This window comes from Sitodiplosis mosellana, unplaced genomic scaffold (genome assembly GCF_009176505.1).
Source record: "Sitodiplosis mosellana isolate CC-2019 unplaced genomic scaffold, AAFC_SMos_1.0 Smas_scaffold_6170, whole genome shotgun sequence".
Taxonomy (NCBI): Eukaryota; Metazoa; Arthropoda; class Insecta; order Diptera; family Cecidomyiidae; genus Sitodiplosis; species Sitodiplosis mosellana.
In genome coordinates, this window is record NW_022601411.1 from 43458 (window position 1) to 59336 (window position 15879).

Consider the following 15879-nt stretch of genomic DNA (forward strand, 5'->3'; position numbering starts at 1 on the left):
CAAGAGGGCACATCGTGGACAATCGAATGAGAGCGATGCTGCAAATAATGATAACAACGAAGAGCCCATGGGTGACGCAATCGATTTCCAACCACCGAAACCAGTCGACAGTGAGAGGAAGCGGAGTGGAAGCTCCAGAAGGCAAAACAAACGAACCATTCCCAGGAATCAAGCGAGCAAAAAGCAAAAGAAGCACAAATGCCATGTGTGCAATCATGTGGCACGGTGCAAGGCTGAGCACATAATACACTTGCGAACTCACACTTTCGTGAAAAAGCCGTTTCAGTGTGATGTTTGTTCGAAGTTCTTTGCACGAAAAGGTGATTTGAACCGTCATAAGAAAACGCATGGCCCAAAGCCTCAGTTCCGTTGTTCGAAATGTTATCAACGATTCGAGCACGAATCCGATAAGATCAATCATGAAAGGCTATGTAATCCATGTCAATTTGAATGCGACATTTGCGGATATAACACTGTGATGAAATACAGTTTGACAGTTCATATGCGGATTCACACCGGAGAAAAGCCGTTCGTGTGCTCAGTTTGTTTCAAGTCATTTGCAACCAACTATGATCTTCAAAGGCATTCAATTACTCACAAAGATGAATTGTCGAATGCTTGTTCGAAATGTGGTCGACGATTCGCCACACCAGAAGATAAGCAAGCACACGGAACGCGCTGCCAACGAAGCCCGTTTGCATGTAATCAGTGTCATTACAAAACTTTCCACAAGTACTCATTGAAGCATCACATACAATCAATGCACGGAGCCAAAAGATCGATCGAATGTGAAATTTGCAGCAAACAATTCGTCCAACAGATTCATTTAAATCGTCATTTGTCTACAGCACACAGCGACCAGTTCCCATTCCAATGCTCCAAGTGCTTCGGAGGATACGCAAGCGAAGATGCAAAAGAAGCTCATGAAGACAGCTGTGGCTACCGCCAGTATCAATGCCATTTGTGTAAAGAGCATCGTCGTTCCAAACATTATTTGAAGATTCATATGCGAAAAGATCACACCGGAGAGCAAATTCAATGCAAAGTGTGTGCAGCAAGCTTCAGCAAAGAATGCAATGCCGGGCAACACATGAAAGCAGTTCACCATTTGAAAAAGAAATAATGCACGTATTGCGTAGTTAAGCTTAAAACTTATAAGAAACTTTCATGACACTTACAAAACAATTCCACATAAAAGACAGTCACATCAATCAATTGAATAGTAATAACGAGCATGCACCTGAAATTGAAATAACATTTAATATTTTTCGAAATAAAAATGCATAACTATCGCTTTAGATTTAAGCTTCCATTTTGATCGAAACAAAACAGAACATGAATACATTTTGAAACTGAAATAAAACAAAACGGCTCAAGGGGGTTGCGTTAAATTTCTGAGTTCATTTTTGCAGCGATTTTCTTCTCCAACGAAAGAAACAAATGGTTTTGGGAACATGTGTTATCTCTGTATTCGAATCGGGTTTGTACATTTTTATTACAAAGTCTCAACTTCAAAATATTTCGTTCATAATTCTCATTATTCAAATGCTGAATTGATTTCTGATTACTTGTCCATTTGCTCAATTCATTGCCGCCACTTCGAAAAGCGTCACACTTCAGACTCCAGATATTTTCGATTACAAACCGAAACATGCTCTTTTCAATGCGACTCTTCTTCAATTCACATACATTTTCCACACAAAACATAATGGATTCACTCTTGTCAACCATAATTCGGTTTTCGGTTCTTCAGACTAATCCTAAACTAAATCGTTAGTCGACTGAATTGAGATTGATCCGAACGCCTATATAGGTGGGTTCACAAATATTGATCCGAGTACGATTATAAAGGCCAATGCAAGAGTCGGTGATTACGCATCAATTGGTGGGTTTACATCAATTGGAGAAAAAAAGTAAAGTCGGCGGTTTTGCTACTATCGCCCAGTACTATCACAAATGACGCAAATGAAGATTCACATGCGAAATTGACTTTGTGCAAATTATGCAAAATTTGGTAGTGGCACCGCAATCGGAACAGGCTCTATTTTCCATGGATACGCAAACACGGGAAAGAATGTAACCATCGGGAACAGAGTAGAAGTGAATGATTACGCATCCATTGGAAATGATGCGGAAATTCAAGACGACAGTTTTATCGATGAGTACTCTTCGATTGGTGCCGATATCAAAGTAGCATCCAAAGATTATACTGGTCAATTTGCATTGATCCAAGCGAATGCGATCATACGTGAATTGGCAATCATTCATGTATGTGTTAAAATACCAAGTGGCGCGACGGTTAAAAACAACCAAGTCGTAATTTGATCACCATCAACTTTTGAATTGTATGAAAAGTGCGCAGCGATCAGCCGCATCTCAAATGCACAGTAAGATACTATAAAGCCCTTTTCGTCCTTTATCGCGTTTTATTTTTTTAATGTATTTTTAATGTATATTCACATTCATTCCAGAACTAAGATTGCAGCTGATAGAAGTTTCGTGCCGTAAGAGCAATCGTTTTCAATCGAATAGCTTTGTGCAATCGACTTATCTGTATTTTATTTTTAGTTCGGCTCAATTCAATGCAATGTTACACCCCCTGATCGATGCTCAGATCAATGATATGAAAACAAATTGTGAACGAGGGAGTGTGACAGCAAAACCAGACTTGGCCGTAATCAAAAGCTTGTGTTTAATTCAATATTACGGCCTAGAACGGTAACATTTACTGAATCCACATTAAAATGATATTATTCTTCAATTAAATTTATATTTTAAAATACCTTTTTTTCTTCAGTTTCAAAGAAGCGCAACCAAAAGCACATGGATGGAATACTGAAGTGATTAACGGGGTGGTTTACGTCGATGGATAAACTCCTTTGAAAATAACCGTTGTCCACTTAGGTGATTTGAACCGTTCTCCACTTAGGTGATTTTGAATCGTCTGAAACAAGTGACAGTTATACGGAGCAATGTCTGGAAAATACAGCGAGGAACATAGTTGGTGTTCATATTCAACTGCTTCTTAGACATTTTTAACTTTTTCTGGGGAAAAGTCATTGAAAAATTTTGATTCGAAAAACCAATTTCTTTCTGGCATTGAGCCAATGATCGATCCTGCTGTCAGAATTTGGTATGTAACGATTAGATAGAAAATAAAACAAGATTCGATCGATTGTTGGAAGCCAAACAGTATACTGCTGACGATCGACTGTTCAAACTATGCAGTTTGAATTGCAGTCAGCGTTTTCAAACCGCATTCGAAGACAAAATCTAAGTTGCAAAACTTGAATTCTTTTACGACTTTAGAACACTTGATATCATTTTGTTTGATACAGGAAACAAAAATTGAAATTTTTCAGCAGCGTGTGATGGGTCTGAAATTAGTGTCACATGAATCCGTTCACTGATAAATGGAACTGTAAACATTTTCGTCAAAATCTGGGACACAGCGGTTCATCGAAACCAGTTTTGGTATGTAATCTAATGTGCTTTAAATGAATATAAAAATAATTTTGATTTCTTTAAAAAATATTTTTTTTCTTTCAATTTCACCGCCCTTTTTTCCTTCAAATTAGCGGATTTCTAATATCAAACATTTTTTACTCATTTTTTATCTCTTAAAAAGTCAATCCAATCCAAAAATCGTGTGCCACTGCATGAAAGTACGCGATATTAAGAGACGCGATCCAGTTTTAAATCAAAATGCGGTAAACAATTGCCGTTCCCAGAGTAAAAGAATCACAGGCATAGAATGGATTTAAAAAGAAAAAAAAAAGAATTGAAACGGTTTGGTTTTGATGTCGGTAGTTGTGTACCGTTTTCTTTTCGTCGTTGGCATTGTTTATCGTTGTTGTTTTTGGTTGCATGTAAGTGCATTTGGTGTGCGGCCGCGGTTAAAACGACTTGAAAACAATTGTGCGACAGACGTATGCACGCGCTCTGTGGTACTTGTTTCGATCATAGGCTAATGTGTTTTTTTCCCGTCTCAGTGTTGAACTGTCTTCCGAGACAGTAAGACGTGCCGCTGCAGTTGCTCTCTATCCCACTGCTTTGATGTGAATTTGTGATCCGTCGTGTGCAGTACAGCAAATTTGTTGTTTTTAAGTAAACCGTTCGTTTCAACGTGCGTGAATTTTGGTCTCCATATTTTATTACGATTGTGCTGTGTTAAGTGTGTGTTATTTGTTCGGTGGATTTCCATTTTCATAACAAAAAAAAACTATTTCATGCTATCACCGCCTGCAATTCGGTTCACAATCAAATTTTACATTTGGAACAAAATGAACGCAAAGTGAATGTGTGTATCTGTTTTTACTTGCACGTTGATCATCGAATTGTGCAGAATCTTACAGAATCATGATTCTGATCCAATATAACAGCTGGCAACAATATTTGTTGATCGTTCACTAGCTATTGCTTGATCGGCCTCTTGTTATCGCTCGTTCTCACTTTTTCTCGCTTAATTTTGCTCTTTTTGGTGTTTATCTATCTTCTTCTCTCTCACTCACTCAGTTACTCTCTTAACATCTCTCTCATTCTCTCTCTAGCGCTTTCGTTCTTACCAGTTCTTACTCTATTTCGTTCACTCTCTCTCTCTCTCGTTCTCACTCTATCTCGTTCTCTTGATCACGCTCCCTCTGGCTCGCTCTCACCGCATATTCAAACCTAAACGGTAACATGAACGCAAACATATCAATATCTCAATTGAGCTGTGTATATTGAGTGAGAAGCTTTGTGCACTGCGCAGTTACCTAATGCTGACTTGTTTCCTTTTTATTCGCTAATTAAGATCAGCATGAGTTATGTGTGCATTGTGCGCGAATGACAACAAACACAGAAAGAAAAAAAAAAACACCGCACATATAGAGCGCCAACAAACGAGCAGAAAAAAAGTCCACAATAATAATAAAAATAAAAATTAAATTTGTCATTCATTTCGGCCGTTTCGTTCGTTCGTTCCAATTGACTGAGTTTTGCGTTCACCGTGTGTGACCAATTCCCGTGCATAGCACATTCTCGCTATGCAATTCCAAAATCTGTGCTCGGCTTTTTTTTTTTCTTCTTTCGTTGTGGCTGACGTAAATGCTTTTTTTTCTCATTCATTTCTTACAAAATCGGCCCAACACTTCAATGACACTCGATTCATAGCACCAACAATTCGATTGCCGCTTTATCAAGATAACGCAACGCTCGACGAGTTAACAAATCGATTGTAAGCTTGTTTTGGCGCCCAAATGCGTGCTCAATCATTTTTATTTGCAACGAACGTCTTCCAATTTGCATCAGTCATTAAGTGTTGTGATCATTTTTCGCCACTTATTTTCATTTTGATTCATTTTGCGGATTTTTTGTTCACTTTTCGAATGCGGAGTACCCGATTTGTTTCCCTTCAGAAAGAATCATAAAATCAAATAATGTATGGGCGATTTTTGGATATGAATGTTTTTTCTTTCTCTCTCTCTCTCCAATGTGTGCCATTTTCATTCATTGTTGCACCATTGATATCGTTCGACTCGTGCAGTTCGCATTTCCATAAACCGTGACAACTTACGACTGTGGGAATAAATATTTCGAATGCATTCGCAAACAACTTACTCACATGAGACTTGCATAACAACAACAACAGCCAAATCGACGCACACAAACTGAACATGTCAAAAATACAAATTGATTTACAATCGACAATATAATAAATATCAAAGTAGATGCTTTTGGAAGGAAAAAAACGACCATTTTTTTCTACGTCCAACGAGACAAAAAAACGGCGACTCTTTTTGTTGTGTGTTTTAGTTGACTTTTTTTTCTCAATGAATGCCAAACCATATTCGTTGAATGCAGTTTGTCTTGAAGGTGAAACAAAAACGCACGGATAATTTAAAGAAAAAAGTCTCTTAAATTCGATTTGAATTGCCGAAGCAAAAGACCAAATTGACTCATTTTCTATGAACACAAGAGGTATCTTTGAAGATTTTTGGATCAAGTGGAGATGAGAAATTCAAGCAGGTTTTTTAAAGAAAAGTTTTTGTTAGTGAAAAAAAAAACGCTTCGAATAAAATATGTGAACGAGTTGAATTTGATTAGAAAAACGAAAAAGTGTGCTTTTTTCTTCAAATTTCATCGTATTTTTACCGTCAATTTACATCGATTTCAATTCGAATATTCTTCGATTTTATTCGTGTCCTATCAATTTTGACACAATTCCTCCTCATATACGTCATTTTCTACTCTTTATTCTTATGCTCGTTCTTCTTTCTATTCTTCTGAATTTCGTCTGATTTCACAATTTTTCATATTTTTTGCCTTGATCTCTCCTTTCTGTCTTGTTTTGTTGTTTTGTCTGGGATCAGCTGATTTGCGCGCAATTTTTTCCACTTTGGTTTCTCGGTGCTTCAGATGTGTGCATTTGTATTTGCAGTATACGCAAAGAGAAATGCCACTTTGCTGGTCGACTCGAAGCGAATGCACTTAATTATGATGCATGTCTCGATGGAAAGCAAATGATTTGGCCATGTGCAGTGTATAACGTGTCTATTTGACGAGTCTGTGGCTTACCATATTTGTTATTCGCATAAATGATTGGTTTAGTTGACGCGCGGCACTTTAATTCACATTCATATTGTTGAGTGAATGGAGTCAAATGGATTATTTGCTACTCTTATGTTACTGTTGTGTTAGGCTACTGTTATGTTTGCCATATATTGCATATGCAACATACACACAGGTGACAGGCATGCTGCATTTTTACTTATGCAAATTCTCGTTTGTGAGAATCACATTCATTTCCTTTTCAAGATTTTGATCTCACGCCCGATCGATGAGTGCCACTGTGAAAAAAAAAATTGTGTACCGTAACAGAAAAGAGCCATATATGGTCAATTCAAAACTAGTGCAAATCAAGTCGATCGATCTAAAGCCAAGTCCAAACTGAAACTAACGAGAGAAAAAAACGAATTGGAGAAAAAAATGAGATAAAAAAGAGTCAATTGGCGATGAAAAGAGATTAAAAAAAGACTAGAAACCCTGAAACAAACATAGAGAAAAGGAGGGGAAAAGGCAGGGCAAGAGAGGCAGAAAGGAATAGAGAGAGGAAAAGAGATAAAATGTGAGAACAAACGGAACAATTAGAAGAAGAAAAGAAACATCTGGATAAGCGATCTAGCCAAAGTGCGCACACATGCAAAAGCAGCCCAAGATGCGATCTCAACAATTAGTATCCAATCGAATATCGAAAATGAACCGAATGAATTATTCAAGCGCACACATAATTTAATGCATCTGATCACGCAAACCGAAATTCATGTTAAAACTAATAAATTAAACACTGTCGAATTGTCAATGAACAATTGCAATTTTTTTGCTAATAATTAAAATGCAACTCTTTTTTTCGGAATAATTCCCATAGGTATGAGCTAGTGTCTTTCTCTCTCTTGTATGTGTATACTGAAAATTGGACGAAATATTTGCTGATTGAGCCATAAATTGGGCCGTTTGAGGCGGCAGCCTCGACAAAAAACAAATCCACTTGGCAATCTAAGGAGTTGGAAAACGACTTGGCAACTAAAGTGAACGTGTTTACGATACATACGAATCGCAACGTTTATCGACGTGCCTATGAATTTGTTCATTAATTAAATGGTTTTCATGGTTTGTATCAATTTTATGCTCTTTTCCACTGATTATTTGCGTCCGAAATTGCTGGATAACTATCGGTAATCGTATTTTACTACCATTTATGCACTGATTATACTGAGTCTGGCTCAAAATTCGCTTTGATCTTCTTGATCAACGAACAAAGCGAATCAAACTAAAAATTTAGAAGAAAAAAATCGAAAGTTCCAAACAAAAAACCCCAAAAAAATGTGACAAATCCGTATCGACTAATGAGAAATCTCACAAATTTCGATGATTTTGTTGCAGAATGGCATCGATTTAAACCCTCTGCACCACAAAGAAGTATGTAAACGAAACAAGAACCAAGTGTGAGTTGTGTTTTCGATAATGTTCAGTGTGATTAAATGAAAATTACGTTGTTGGATTACAGGCGGAGGGCCCTCCCGTTCAAATCGAACCAGTTGATCTCAGTCTACAAGCTCGCGGTAAGTTGAATTTAGTTAGTATCAGTTTGGTATGGAATATAATGGGTTGGTTAAGCATAGGTTGATTTAACTTGTGCAATTTAGTTGGTTTTAAGATGCAATTAAATCGAAGAAAGAAATAGGTAAAAGCATGAAAATGTTCTGGATTGGAAATGAGGCAACATGGAAATGTTGGAACTGAAATAACCAAATTCGTTCCTCTGACCAAGCCGAAGACCATGAGAAAACTCGATTTAGCTCTGTCTATGAGAAAGATGCCATAAACGTTGACATTCACCGCTGCTGCATTTTAGCGATTAAAATCGTTCGATCGATGCTTATCAGTGGAATGCTTCACACGAACCACTGACACAGTTCAAAACGACGCGCGCCTAACCATATCCACAAAATTTAATGATCGCACTCGTACACTCACTCTTCTCATTGGGCCACACTTTTCGTGTTCGGTCAATGTTTGCATTTCGGTAACTGATCAGCAGAGCGCATGCGCGCTCATCGAACTTAATGCCTAGCGTTAAACTGTGCCAAATGCACAACAACATTAGCGCTCCGTCGAGTATTTATCGATCGTTTGCCATATAGTTTATGGTTTGGGCCATGTGAAAGGTCAAGTTCGTGCACGGAAATCAGATAGTTTTCAACGGCATTTCTATTGCCTTTCCACTTCCACAACGTACATTTATATGGGACTTACTTATGGCCAAAATGAAGTTCGTCGTTTTTGGATAAAGGTAAATAGAAATGGTCGTTTTGATAAATGGCCTACGTTGTCCAACTAATCGTGCATCTTTAATTATTCCCAATCGGTATATCGGAGAAAGGAAAAGAGGTGAGAGATAGAAAGAACATTCGGAATAAATAAAGATTTGCTGCGCGCGCGTAGCCCAAACGAAATGGACGGTGTTGGCCAGAACTTAAATGATATTTTATGCTCGCACATACGATAATATAGATAAAATAATGCTGTTTTACCAGAAACACTGAGCCATTCACTCACGTCCAACCAACCATTTTACCATGTACAAGCCATCGTGCAACTCAAATATTACACTGATTTACGACCACTTTCAACGCAATCGATCGGAAACAAACGATTTTTTATGCTAAACCTATGTCTTTTTGCATGCAATTTTGGTTGTTGTCATGGAAGAAATTTACTCTTTTTTAGTTATTTACAGACAGCTCTGGTCAGATTATTTGTGAATTTTTACTCAAATGATAATCATTTTGCCGAAACACATTACCGAACAAATCGTTCGCAACATATTTCAACAGTTAATTGGAATTTTAGCAAATCCTTTTTGTTTCTACACACAAATTTCTTCAAATATTATTTCGCTAACTGATCAACATAATTCATAATCAATAACTGATCAGCAATGACTTTGAACGAAAATCATCATTTTTCAAGACAAAATTCAATAAACTTTTCTATCGGTAATCTAAATTATAGGATTTATCCTACGATTTACTTTCCATAATTTTCGAATTTCCCAATTTTCGATCGCTCCAGAAATTGAAGTGGATTAATAAAAGTGGTCTGTGAAGAAATGATGAAAAAAAAAATTCGGTTGAAAACCCATCTACGTTTCAATAGAAAAATACAGCAAAATTCTTTTCCAACGAAAAAAGTCTAAACTTAAAAAAAGCGGTTAATTTTCCGAGTGATTTGTATGGTCAAATCAAGCCATAGTTACCATTTTTTTTTTCAAACTCATTCATATAGAAAGCATGCGAAAAAGGTTCTTTTCGATTTTTGATCGTGTTTGTTTGGGCTTGATAGAAAAACCAAAACTAGAGTCACCTGATCAAGTCTGGTGGTGTGTGAGTGATTGTATAATGTGAAAACCGAAGTGGATTTGCCCAAAATTGGGTGATTTCTATTCCGAATAAATCCAGACTGGTGTGAGCACAACATTGTAATTTAGCGAAAAGAAAGAAAAAAAACAGCGATACAAAACACACACACACACACACACACACACCAATTGAAACAACATTCAATCGCGCCGTGCATATCTCAATTTTGCTGGTTTGGAAAAGAGTAATGCGCACAGTAAGCGCTGATTTTAAGCTCAACATATGCAGTAAAATCCATAATGCCATATTTGAGATGTTTGAACAAAAACGAAAGCTGAAGAAAAAAAAACAGTCTCAAGTCGATGGAATGTTCTGTTGTCACATGGGATTTGTATGTGTGTTTTTTTTCTTCTGTTGGGTAAAAACAGTAAACTGCAGTCAATTGATTACAAATTCGTTTGAATGACAACAAATTGAAAAGAGTCGTCGCCCGGTTTTTGAATTCTACATCTTAACTCACGCGCAGAAGCGAGAGAGGGAGAGACAGAGTGAGAGAAAAACACAGTGCCAACCGTTTGAAACACACTCCGACGATCGAATCAGTGAAAAAGCCACTTTGAAGTTTGGTAGTCATTTTTTTTTTTCGCTCACTCTACTCCGATGCATTCGGATTGGGTTTGTTGGTGCAAAATTTTCGGGCATTAAAATCGACTGGTTATAAAAGCCAAATTCGAACATGAATTGTCGTGTAATTGCAAACAAATTTCGTAAAAGTCGAAACTGACTTTATTAACATGTTAGATGATAGCGAAACAGTGATTTCCACACCATGATCGTTTCCTTAGCAAATTTCGATTCGATTCGAATTCACATTACACTGTTCAAAAACCGCATGAAAAGACAACAACAGCAAAAAAGAAGTCAGTTTGCTATCTCTGTTACAAAATCGGTTATTGTTTTGAAAATGTGGCGTAATGCGGTAGCGGGCGCGTGCGCACGCGCGCTCCCAGAATATATAGTTTCGTTTCATGGCGAGCGCGTATATGCGCTTTATCCGGAACGATTTTCAATTAATTTGTGTTTGTGTGTGTCTGTGAACGTATGAACGTGAATTATCTCGCACACGATTTATTTATTGACAGCGTTAGCAATTTTGCAGGTGGGACGATGTCAAAAACAACAACAATAACACGATCGAAGTCGAGCCAAGAAAAAGAGATAAATCTATTGTATCGATCGTTTAATATGTAATTGACATAAATGCCGGTTTACCATTCGAAATGGCCACCAAAACATCAAGCGTACGAACACATTAATTACAATATCACGGCGATCAGTTTTCGAGCTAAAATTAAACCATATGGATTGGATTGACTTTACTTTTCATTTGTTCGCTCGTTGTTCGTTTCTTTTCTTTTGTTCTTGTCCAACCAACGAGCCCAAGTTTATTCAGTAGCTCGTCTCTCCGTTAGACTCTTACTGCTTGGCTTACTGGGTTACCTGCTACCCGCCGCATTGACACAATTAATTTATTACCATTTCGATTCAGCCAATTCATTCAGCTTGTTGCGCCGATCGATCGACACTGCACAATGCACCGACCCGATGGTTTATGATCACATTATCCTCCATCCAATTCAACATTTATCGAAATTAACAACTCCGCAGAAAATAGAATTAACATTATTAAATTAGCTGCCAAAGTATCTGGGCGGAGGCCTTTTTGTTTTTTTATTCACCGTCCGAACCATAAAATGAACTTTAAAATTTTCAGTATGTTTTTCGGAATGAAATGAATTTAAGTGTAAAATTACGCAATGAAGAGAGAGAGAGAGAGCGAGATAAGAATGAAATCCAATTTAAATGAGGGAGGAAGGGGGTATGACAATTGAATACAGCTTCGAAACAGCGCGTTCATTTTCATCGTTCATCTTTCTTTTCATTTCCAAGATAAAATTACATTTAACGTGAGTTTTTTCCACGGTGTCTCATTGACTGAAGCCATCGATTTACTAAGCCTTAGACTCTAAGGCTTAGAGTAACATATGGAATTGTTATGTGCTTGAAAAACGAATTTTTCATACTGCTTGCATTATGTTATGATTAGACGAAATCAGCGAAAATTAAATTTCGGTCAGATTAGTATTTATTATGATTTCGAACAATGTAATAATGTTCAATCACCAGAAGATTGAATTCTTTTAAAATCTGATTCAATACCAAAGGATTGCGAAAAATGTGTCTTCATCTCAAGCAAAAGTGTTATTTTTTTGCTTTTTGAATGGAGATCTTCCATTGAAACTGAACATACGAACTGAAGTTTGAAACCAAAATGAACACGGAACGAAAACAAATTAAAAAATGAAGATTTATTTACAAAAGTTCACCTGAAATCAGCGAAACTGAACGAAAAACAACAGATGTTATAAGAAAAACCACCAAAAATAAGCAAAATCTCGGAAAAATAATTTTGAAACAGGAAGCAGATACCCATGTGAAAAATTATTGACTACTAGTTGGCCGAGTCTGTTTGAGGGACATTTTGACTGGATTTTTGTACATTTTGTGCTTGGTATAAAGGAGATTTTCTCGGTTGGAATTCCAATTGATTTCAATCAACTTTAAATTCAAACAAATCGGCCGGTTTAGATAGTCAAATGTATAAACTGTGACTGTCGTTTGATTAAAATTCCAATCATCATACGTACAAAATGTAGTCAAAATGTCCCAAAATAGTTAACTGGTGCAATCACTCGTCACTCATAAATTGCATGGAGAAAAATAATCCAGTGACTAGAATCTAGTTACCATAGTCAAAAAAAAATGTCACAATGTTACAATATTAAATCACAAAAATCATTTTTTGCGATAAAATGTTGAATTAAATAACGAAACGTTTCTAATATTTCATTTCATTTCATTATTTGTTCAACCTTTTATCGCAAAGAATTATTTTGTTATTATTACCAGTTAGAAAAAGAGAAAGAAAAATTGGCGAAAAAAAAGCCAAACGATATTGAGTCATGTATTAAAAAGTTCACATTGATGTGAGTTAACATTTGCCATTTGCACCGTTCATAGCGCAGAGCACATAGAGCATTGAAATGATCCAAATTCAATTTAACGTGATTCTTTATCGCATTCAGTAATAGCACAGCACAAAGAATTGCTGTGCGATACAATTTGCGCAATGATTTACCGATTCAAACCAATCAACAAGGAAATAAAAACAATTGAACGCAACTTTATCTCAAATACCAAGTGCTCCATCATGACACAAACAATGTGCTTGTCGAATTGAAACAAGACAACAACATGAAAACTGCTTGAATAGAATGAATTCGAAACAGAAAAAAAATGGTGAATTTGAACATTAAAACCGAAATTCGGAATGATCAATTGGAGTTGAATTATGTGTTGTTGATCTGAATGTACCCCGAATAGTCAACCGATTTAATCGAATTGAAAACGTGGCGAGATGTCTTCAAAATTATTGTACAATAAGAGTTGCGAATGCACAGTCTACAGCGGTTAGTTATTGTTCAACTTATGTGACACAATGTGATTATTTTTTCGTTGTGTTTTAATACGGAGAACAAAAAAAAATCATGTCTTTGGTTCACGTATCAGCGGCTGAATTGAATAGAGAATAAGAATCGTCTTATTATTTCTTTCAAGAGAATGAGACAGCACCGTCTAATTACAACTCCCAATAGCTCTATCGAAGTTCAGTAAAAATTCAGAGCAAGTTTCGAATGAAATAATAAAAGTCATTTTATACCTATCGATTTGCGTATGGCTTCAAGCCATGTGATAACAATCCATTCATCTTGAAGCTTGACTTGCTATTGATTTTAGCTTCTTTTTCTATAAAAAAAAAACAGGTGAAACACGTCAGGAGAGCAGCGTCAACTATTTTTCAGAGAATCGCTTGCGGTGAGTTGTCTTCCTTTTATTGTATGTAATTCGAAGCTTATTTCCTGCGCATTTTCTATGATTTGTCCGATATAATTTCCATCTTATTTGCAGGTGGCCATGTCGAAATGCTGTAGCTAAAGGATCAGCATCGTCAAGTGTCGATCTGAATGTTGGCGATAATCATCATTTTTCCATTGATTTTAGTGCGGATTGTTCATTGGGATGGTCATCGGCTGAAAACCAGAATGCAGTACTGAAACGGCCATTAAGGCATGATCTCGCCGAAAATGTAACCCATTCACCAAATCGATGGAGCATTTCGACCATATCGCATATCCCATTTGCGCAGCACGCTCATTCACAATTTTCAGCAGCAGTAACACCGAAACACAAACACAGACAAACCAATTCACTGAATCAACCGCACAAACTTGTGACTCGGCTGCGAAACGATGACAAAATCACAACATTGAATCCAGATGTTGATTACGAACGTATACCAGCACCGGTCTATCATCGTCTTAAAAGCAATATATCATCGAATGATACGAAAGTGAGCCGCAAATGCCATCGATGCGACGAAATCGGATGCAATAAAATTTACACGAAAAGCTCACACCTCAAGGCGCATAAACGAACGCACACAGGTAGGCGTGTTTGCTTGTCTTTTTTTCTTTGAGTTATCGAAAACGTTTCCCTCGTTTGCATCGTTAAATGATAAATTTCTTTTGTCCGCTTGTTTTTTCGCAGGTGAAAAACCGTATGTTTGCACATGGAAAGGTTGTTCATGGCGTTTCGCACGATCCGATGAGTTGACACGACACTTTCGAAAGCACACCGGCATCAAACCGTTTCGATGCCGACTTTGTATGCGTTCGTTTAGCCGCTCCGATCATCTGCTACTGCACAGCCGGTAATTTTTGCTCTTTGTGTATTGTTTAGATCCGATTGTGAATTTTCCTCCTTCTCTTTACCTCTTTCTCTTTCTCTCTATTTTCAGGCGTCATTGATTGAGGAATTCGTGTTTAATTTTACTATCGAAGTCTCTTAAAATAAGTTAGATCCCTGAATCGTTTTCTACAAGCACCATTTCCACGGCGACTTTTTTCTTTTTCGATTTAATTTCCTTTTTATTTTTATTTTAATGACTTAGTGTGATTTTAATGGCCATTTTAGTTAGAGACACATTAAGTATCGAATAGTTGTGTTTGGACTATCCACATATACACATACATGCACAGAAACCGAAGAGAAAATCGGAAACTGATTTGGTTTTTCGAAATCGAATCATGTTTCGCTTTGATGTAAATTACTTTTATTCATTGCTTTTCGCAATCTCAATTCGTCATATTAGGAAATTTGAGGGGAATCTTTGACAAAATTTTAACAAAAATCAATATGTCAACGAATTTATTTTTTATTCATTTATTTCTCTCTCGTGAATCGATTAGGCTAGAAATGATTTGTGGTAATAGCTACTGAACAATATCTACCACTCGCTAAATATCGCTCTATCAGACTGCCTTGATAAAATTCGTTCACCAGCTATTGCCGCAAAGCATTGGTTCGGTTCAATTCGATTCACTTCGAAAAAGCAAGAAACAAATAACGTAAGCACCGTCCTTAGAAACAGAAAAAAACTCATACTTTGAAATACGAATCCAGTTTTTCCCGATCGAATTAACGGCAAAATTGATATTTTCATCGCTCTGGAAGAAGTACATCAAATGCAACACAACCAAAACCAACAGCGGATGCCAGTGTAAAGCCAGTGTTTTTATTTTTTTTTACTTATTCTTTTAAGATTAGGAAAATCCATTAAAAAATAATTTTTAACTAAGAATCGAAATTAGTTGGATAATTTGACGATTCTTATTTCCATTATTAATTTATCGTTCAATCTATCTAGTAAATAAGTATGTTTATGATTATCATTATTATCAAAAATGACAGTTGAATTTTTGGCCAAACTCTCTCGATTGACAATCAATATGAGGCTGTTTTTTGGGCATTCTTTTTATAAATACAGTTTTTTTCATGAAAATATTTCGATTTTTCTTCT

At 36.6% G+C, this 15879-nt stretch overlaps 1 protein-coding gene across 5 annotated transcripts; it reads left to right on the forward strand.

Moving 5' to 3' along the window:
• Window positions 1-3428: 3428 nt before the first annotated feature.
• LOC129576089 (Krueppel-like factor 5) lies at window positions 3429-15861 on the forward strand. 5 transcript variants are annotated; one of them, XM_055460612.1, is made up of 8 exons: window positions 3429-3474; window positions 7406-7647; window positions 7921-7956; window positions 8045-8099; window positions 13784-13835; window positions 13929-14464; window positions 14568-14730; window positions 14818-15861. In XM_055460612.1, exons 2-8 carry the CDS (start codon window positions 7636-7638, stop codon window positions 14825-14827), a joined length of 864 nt encoding a protein of 287 aa, XP_055316587.1. In that variant the 5' UTR covers window positions 3429-3474; window positions 7406-7635; the 3' UTR covers window positions 14828-15861. The 5 variants fall into 5 exon arrangements, with proteins under 5 accessions (XP_055316587.1, XP_055316584.1, XP_055316583.1 ...); XM_055460609.1 differs by lacking the exon at window positions 3429-3474 and adding an exon at window positions 3991-4176; XM_055460608.1 differs by lacking the exon at window positions 3429-3474 and adding an exon at window positions 3991-4126.
• Window positions 15862-15879: the final 18 nt, after the last annotated feature.

What these genes read in the sequence shown, in the direction of transcription:
- LOC129576089 (XM_055460612.1), top strand. An exon ending in ACCCTCTGCACCACAAAGAA is followed by an intron (nt 7,957 to 8,044) that starts GTATGTAAACGA and finishes GTTGGATTACAG; the next exon opens with GCGGAGGGCCCTCCCGTTCA. An exon ending in TCTCAGTCTACAAGCTCGCG is followed by an intron (nt 8,100 to 13,783) that starts GTAAGTTGAATT and finishes AAAAAAAAACAG; the next exon opens with GTGAAACACGTCAGGAGAGC.